General features: G+C 42.5%; 1 protein-coding gene across 1 annotated transcript in view; it reads left to right on the forward strand.

Moving 5' to 3' along the window:
* CALCR (calcitonin receptor) overlaps positions 1-2,534 on the forward strand; it is a 93,595-nt gene extending 91,061 nt beyond the window's left edge. Inside the window, exon 13 of the mRNA XM_074366616.1 lies at positions 2,298-2,534. Coding sequence (XP_074222717.1) covers positions 2,298-2,534 — 237 coding nt within the window. The remainder of the gene's footprint in view (positions 1-2,297) is intronic.
* The last annotated feature ends 5,372 nt before the right edge of the window (positions 2,535-7,906 follow it).

Genomic DNA, 7,906 nt, shown 5'->3' on the forward strand with positions numbered 1-7,906 from the left:
AACTCAGGGGGAAGCAGTGGAATGGTGGGGCCTTCCCACCCCTCCCAGGGACAGCATCTCTGTGCTCGGTGTCCAAGTGCCCTTGCTGGGCTCGATACCCCTCGTACGTGTGCCTGGCCGAGTTACTGAAATGGTTGGGTAAATAGCTAAAGGACAAAAATCATCAGGCCAAGACTTCGGATCACTTTTGATGTGGCTTAAATTCTTTCTTTTGAAGAAAACAAGCCTGATGGCGTTGAGCCTGTCTGGAGCACGTCACCTCACGGCTATTTTGAATGGCAGTAGCAGAGTGCAAGAAACCAAAATGCGTCAGGGAGCACACGGCTTAGATTAGAAAGAGTAAAAGGACTTAACCTTCCCGACTTTGTCTTCTCCATGTGTCTCAGCCTCAAGACAGAAATGTCTCAAAGGGTTCACAAACTAGCCAGTACTCAGCTGCTCAGCCCCAGATGCAGGTCAACAGCCTTGGCTGGCTGTCTTTGTGGCTCCACCTCTTCCTGTCCTCCAGTCCCGCCTTTTCTCTCCAGCCACATTACAGCTTCTATGTGTACCTCTTCTTAGCACTGTGCTCAGAAAACCACAGGTTGCAAAACACTTGCATGAATCAATTTTCAACTTGTAAACAGCTCTAATAAAGAAAGGGGCCAGACAGAGGAGTCTGAAAGCGTACGATAATCATAGAGGAGTTACTTGACATGCAAATCCAGCCACATTGACTAGAAAATCCTTAGGAGTCAGCGTGGAGGAGAGAAGAGGAGGGGACTTACTGCTGTGCACCGCCACCACGAGAGGTGATTTCAATAACCTCAACAGATCTTACCGACAGCTCTTTGAATCAGCGTTATGACCCCCTTTTCACAGAGGATAAAACGTAAAGAAAAAACATGCAGCGAACAAACCGGGACGCAGACCTGAAGAGCACAGTGCCTGGAGCGTTTGCCCAGATGCTCGATGCTGTCGTCCCATCACGGGCACAGAAACAAATCCTAGGTTCAGTTCAGCTCTAAACTTAACGGTCAGCCCGGTACAGTGTACACTGCGGCCACGCGCCACGGGGAGGAGCCGAGGGCTTACCTGGGCTGGTGGCTCCACCTCCTTCCGGTTCTCTGTCCGTGGACACGCATAACCTCAGCCCTCCTTTGTGGAGTGTAGAGTAGTCCTTCTCCTAGGGCTGCTGTGAGGACTGAGTAACTTGTTATTAATCAAGGGCTTGGCACATGGAACATGGTAGCGGCTAAAGCTGCTCACGCCACCCTCTGTCCCCCGGATGTCCTCTGTGGATGTGGAGTTCAGCTGCGTGGCTCACAGCCCACCCTGGCATTCCAAATTTTTGCCTTTGTCTCTTTTAAATAAAATTAGATATAAAGTTCTTTGCAGTCAAGTACTCATCACTTCCAAAAAACAAACAGAAAAACAGCGAGTTGCCTCCGTAATTTGGAAAGACTAGTATTCCAAATTGTCAGATGACCAAATTACTCTGCTTGCCGTTTGTCACCTTGAACTTCACAGCTGCTTTGCTGTGTGAAGGTAAACCTCTCCAGCTACAAGTTTCATACCTTCTTGATTTGCTTTGCAGTGAATCACTTTACTGTTTTGCCTTTTCTCATGTAAAAGTCTTAATATTATGAGACAAGTACTAATAGTACCTCAACTTTAGTACCTTCTCTTCTTGTGTTCGATATAGATTTTATCACATTTTTAAAGCAAGTTTGGTAAGTTTGCTTACATATTAGCAGTCTTTCAATACAAAGCAATTGCAATTTTATTCTTAAAACTTCAACCACTAACCAGAGTTTTATCAGGCACACCCCACCTCAAGCCACATTGGATAAAGGAAAATCAACAGTATGAGACCATTATCATAAAATTCAGAACTGTGTTATGATTTTCATAAATATTTTCATGACCACTACTGTGTAGATTTAGATGATAGCTTCTGCCATATCAGAGGTAGTAGCAGATAAAAAGGTTTCAAAATCTATCTCCCCAATATTATGTGTATGCCATATTGAATGTGAAACCAAATCAGATTTTATTCATTGACTATAAGAGCTAATGAGGAAACCTTTGCTCAGAATAGCAAATAACCCTGCCAGTGGTAGCTAAGGCAAGAACTCAGTTCTCCAATTTGCAGATTCTTCTGCCAAGATGGTACATTCTACAGCCAGAGCGCATAGACCAGAATTAGAATGCAGCCTCCTCTAACCTCTGATGAGCTCCAAGAACTGCACTCATGAACGCGGCTCAAGGTCATTTCTGACACGTCTGAGAATGCACGGCTCCCTTTTCTTTTCCAGGTCCAGGATGCCCTGCTGCGTCAGTGGAGACAGTTTAGAGCCCAGCGCTCCGGGGGCCGCCGCTCCAACCGCGCCACCTCCAGTGCTCCTGCTGCTGCAGCCCTGGCCGAGGCTGGCGACATCCCTGTCTACATCTGCCACCAGGAGCCGAGGAACGAGCCCGCCAACGACCCCGGCGAGGAGGGGGCTGAGGCCATCCCCATGGAAGTGATTGAGCAGCAGGAGTCATCCGCTTGAATGTGACGCAAATACAACATCGTGATCACTGACCCCTCACCTCCTGGGAGCAAGACAGACCATGCATTTAAAGTGATTTCCATCCTCCCAGGAGCGAACATCTCATTTGTGAGAATTATTAAGTGAATTTGTCCATTGTGAACCTGAAGAAAGTTTTACTTGGTACTTTTGCTATGGGAGACAGTTTAGGAATGGAGTCTCCCTCTATAATATTTGTGAACTCCTGTGAATTCCATCTTTCATCCAGGATTGAGCTACAAATGTCACAGAAATGCAAGCAAAGTATACAAGTAAAACGTGATCAAATTGACCTAGTTTCAGATACAGGGTGCTCCTTGTTAATCTTGAGCCATTTATACCTTTGAAAAAATTAAAACCACTGTCAATATTTTTCTTTTTAACTCTAAACTTTGAATTAGACTATTTCAGTATTTGGCTATGGATCTGATTTTTAATTTTTTTTTTAATTTCAATCAATTCTGATGTTACTCAGATGTTTTTACCATCCACACAATGTAAACCGCACAAATTACATGACCTCTGCAAGACAAAGTGGATTTCTAATACTGAGGTGACTGAGTGTGTGGAGAAGTCCTGCATTTGGCAGGAAGATGTAATGATTTGAATGAAAAAGAAATTGAGTCAGTTTACTCAAAACATTAGATGGGCCAGTTTGTTCATGGATTTATTAAGGTCATAGGCTCAGCTTGGTTTTGGATAATCCCGTGTATTGGGCAGGTCCCAATGCTGTGAGGAATTAGCCTTTGTGTTGCATGTGCTTCAGTCGCTCACATTTACCAACTGGGAGGTCACGAAGACTCCATCACTAAATTTTTCACAAAACTGCCAAAAATGTAATTCCTAGTGGAAGAGAATACTCCCTTTAAAGAGAGTTCTCGGCTTTCCTAAACTCCAGGATTTATAAAGCAAATCACTCCAAGGTTTATAAAGCAGATTACCTCTTGCCCTTGGGTGCTATCTAGCAGTAAAGGATAAATTTGTTTGAGACTGGTAATTAAAAGACTCCACGTAAGTCCATTAACTGCTTTCTGCCCAGCTTCAAAGCTTAACAAGATCTCAGCCTTTTCCAGGAAGATTCAGTAGGACTAATTAGAAGTCAGTTTGTAGTTGACCTCTTGTTTGCTGCTATTAGTGAAACAGGAGGAGGAAAAATGTGACTGCTACAAGTTTAACTATATACCAATTCATTTAAAATAAAAGTAGAGTTCCTCATTAGAATCCAAGATTAGATTCCCCTACCTCTCTTTACTTCCTTCAATATAAAGTCTTCAAAAATCCCTGAATACACCGATGTCATTCCTGGCCCTTGAAGCTAATTTGTGAATTTGCAACTGTAATCAGCTACCGTGATTTAATTTGTATGCTGAATGAGGAGACACATTGGAACCCATCACATCTCAAGTCTCATCTATGTCATCTTGTGCCACTGCCTTTCAGAAAATGATCTAGTTTTGGAAAGACACAAAAATTGATTTGTTCTGGTGACGTATTTAGCGCACCTAAAGAGAATTATATTCTTTCAGAGAAAATGTATTTTGGATACTAAAGTAGTTTAAGTTTCCTTTACTGAATGTAAGGGAGGATTTGAAAAGAAGGTATTTTTCCAAACACAGTGTTTATGTAGTGCTGTTTCTATTTTGTTTACAAACATGGAAAACAGAGTACTTGCGGCAGCTCTCGCACCAGCGTGACAACGCACTGCTGACGTGTCCTAGATGCTCTTGTGCTAATGTGTAGTAGCGGCTGGAGACAACCAAACAGCTTACCCTAGAACTGCGCACAGTGCCAAAAGTGTGACACGCTTACGCTCTATCCATGTGTGAATTAATAAAGAGAATTAATAAAGCAAAAAGTTGTGTGTGTGCGTATTTTTCTAGAGAAATACATTCTTTGTCTTTTCGTTCATTTACCTCGTCTCCTGCTCATTCCATATTCTGTTTCCTTTCAGCCAAGGGACACTAACACCTCATCTTGCTTGCACTGCAAGAGGGGAAAGATAATCCAAAAATACAGGTTAGAAAAGCATATGCAAAAACATCAAGGTTATTACCTTTGTCAGTGTAACGAACCATCTTCAGTCATCATTTTGACTATAAACTCCAAAGCACAGTTCCCATACCCTTGTTAGTGCAAAAACACACAAAACTGTCAGTCTGTATTGTGTAAGTCGGGGAAGCACAGCAAAGAGATCCAGGACAAGAACATATCACATTCTTCTATGGTTCTTGGTTTGTTTTTTGGTTTTTTTCATCATTGTGGGACTAGGCTTGAACTGTCCACCATCACATCAGGTCATTAGAATTGTTACAATCACTGATTTCTAAGTTAGTTTCTGAGACTAAGGCCAGATGAAAGGCAACTAATTATATATCATCAGAATGTATAAGGGCCACTGTTGGAAAGATTTCCAGATCTGGAAAGCATGAGATGGGAAAAATGAGGGTTCAGTGAGAACTGGGACGGCTTAATAAAGGAGACCAGGAGCAACGGGTAATGGTTCCTAGAGGAGGGAAAGATGTTGGAAAAGAAATGACAGAAATGCCACCATCATGGAGCTCCAGCCCTTCTCATTGCTTCCTTCATTCATTATCACTGATCCAATAGACGTTTCAGACACCTTTCGTTTGCCCAAACAATGAATATTTGTGAACAGTAGCCATCCTGACAAAGTTTCTTTGTGTCAATGGTAAAAATCAAAACCTACTAAGTGAACCCATACCCTAAAACCATGACCACTGAGATCTCTGGGGTGGAACAACACACACATGGGGTTGGGGGTTGGAGCTGAATGTGAACTTTCTTCCACATTAGCACTGGGTAGGACAGCTGGGTCCTAAGAAGTATTTTCAGAATAAGACCCCTGCATAAACACTTAGCAAGGACTTATTTTCTTGACAATAAGGTCATAAATGGCACTTCTTTCATTGACTAATTTACAGTTCAGCTGCTTATCACTGGAGTTAACACTTTAGAGTTTAAAATAAGATTAAGCATGAAGAGGGGAGACCAGAAGACACTGAGAAAAGCAGACAAGCTCAGAAAGAAATTCTCAGTTGCCATTTGGAGAGAAGAAACAACATGACTTACTCCTCACTTAAGCTTAAGAACACTGACTTTACTGAATGATCCCATACATACCACATATAGGGTGGGGAAGGGGGCTGGGGAAATTAGCTGGAAGCATAAAGAAAAAAGATAAGTGCACGTGAGGACAAAAACTAACATTATTTCTGATGGTGGTGGTTCTGGACAGAGAATTAATGTCTGTTCAATATCTGTGAAAAATGTGACACTGAAAGAGAGAAAACACGGCCATTGAAACTAAACAGAAGTCAGGAAGGTTTTCTAATATCTTCCTCCATTTGAAATAGCAAGCACCTTGGAAAGGTTTCAGAGATTTCCCATTATCTTAAGCAAAGACCAGCCAATCTCTCAGGTCACTATCAGTGTCCATTTTCCATTTCCAGAAATTCAATGCCTTCTACCAAACTTTCCCATAAACTCTTCCAGTGACACTCAAACTGGTCCCTCATTCCTTATCAACTGGCCAGCAATGCCACTGCATGTCACCAGAGTCTCCTTTACTTAAGAGATTTAAGATCTCGTTTTAATTTGGAGAAATTGCCTCCAAATAAAACTCAGAGTATTACTAGTGAAGCACCAAGGAGATATTCAATAAAACCAATTGTGATGCCTTTAATGAAAAAAATTAAAACATTCAGAATAGATTGGGACATCTGTCTTCATCCAACCCTGCCAGACTGGCTAATCAAAGCCAGCACACTGGTCTCTCACACAAAGGCGTGAAGCCAAAACATACACCCAGCTGCAAGCTCTTGAAATCTGCACAGCAGGGTAGGTGGTTAGTCTCAGGGCAGCGAGCATTTCTCTGGATATAGCCCTTCTCCACTGGACCCAGTACTGCATTGCAGTTCTGGTACACTGTTGTCAAAGAGGGTTATCGTGAGGCTTAATATGGAGTTAAGTTACAGAGAACTTACGAAGAACATCCCTCAGCTAGAGATAATTTCAGAAGAAAAAAACAAGAGAACGATCATTGAAACACTGAAGTCCACATAAACCTACAGGCATTAGCTTACCTCCTCTTGATAACAACCAAACCTGTTTTAATCTCTATTTTAATGATGAGAAAACTAAGTGGAAGGGAAGTTGAATGACACGCCAGCACAGTCACACAGTTAGTCAACAGCCGAGTAGGATTTGAATCAGAAGTGCCCGAGGCCTCTGCTTTTGAAATCGCCACCCTGGAATGACAGGTGAAGGCCTGCTTCGGTGCTTTTCTGTTTCCTCCTACGAGTGTTGCCACATTCTGTAGGATCCCTGGCCCTGGTGCACCAGGGTGGACCCCAGGAGCACTTGTGCCTGGAACAGCAGGTGTAATGAAGCCTGGGTGAACTGCAGAGTCAGGAGTAAAATACTCTCAACTGTAGAAGCTGGTATTGAAGGGGCTTTGGAACAAGGAGGGTCAAAATGAGCATCAGAGCCCAAGCCTGTCAAGTCCATACTCGATTACTGCTTCCGGCTCAAGCAAATGGGTCAGAGCTGAGGGCACTAGCCAAGTAAGGGTCATCTGAGGGCAGAGAGGAGGGGCTTTCTTCTGCAGCTGAGCCTTCACTCAGGGGCCTAGTAAAAGGGTGTCCTGGGGTGGGGGAGGCTGGTTCCCCATAAAGAGATAGAGGTGACTCATTTATTTATTTTTTAAATAAATCTGAAAAAAATCAATCAATCTGAGAACCAGGGACAGTTTGTTACTGCAAAATGTTAAATAAGACTGCTCTTAATGGTGGACATTCTATACCCAGAGGAGGATGGCTGTCAATTCCTTCTCCCCATCCAGAGCCACATAAGCCAGTTTTTTTTCCCCCAAGAGGCTTAGTTGGAATCTTCAAAAACTTTTTGCAAATCTCAACAGGCTCAAGTCAGAAAAACTCAAAGACTGCCAAATTAATAAACCAAACTACAATATTGTTAATATTTACAAGATTGGGGTACAATCAACATGACAGGAGAGCGGACAAAAGCTTCTTCTTTTAGGGGGGAAGCTAGATATTTGGTTAATTAAGGAAGCAATATGGGTAACTAAACATGAGTATAGGCCTTAAGATGTGTGAAATGTCTCACTGTAGGATTAATTATAATGAAGTGGTCATGGTCACCAATTAAAACCAGAGAATCTCATATTGGAATGAAAAATTAAAGCCCCACAATGGGCAGGCAATAAGAGACATGTCTAGACAAAAAGAAAATGAAACATTAAAAATGGATGGGAAAGTTATGCTAGGGAAATAGGAACCAAGAGAAACGTGAGATCATCTCTTAATATCTGACTA

This window comes from Camelus bactrianus, chromosome 7 (genome assembly GCF_048773025.1).
Source record: "Camelus bactrianus isolate YW-2024 breed Bactrian camel chromosome 7, ASM4877302v1, whole genome shotgun sequence".
Taxonomy (NCBI): Eukaryota; Metazoa; Chordata; class Mammalia; order Artiodactyla; family Camelidae; genus Camelus; species Camelus bactrianus.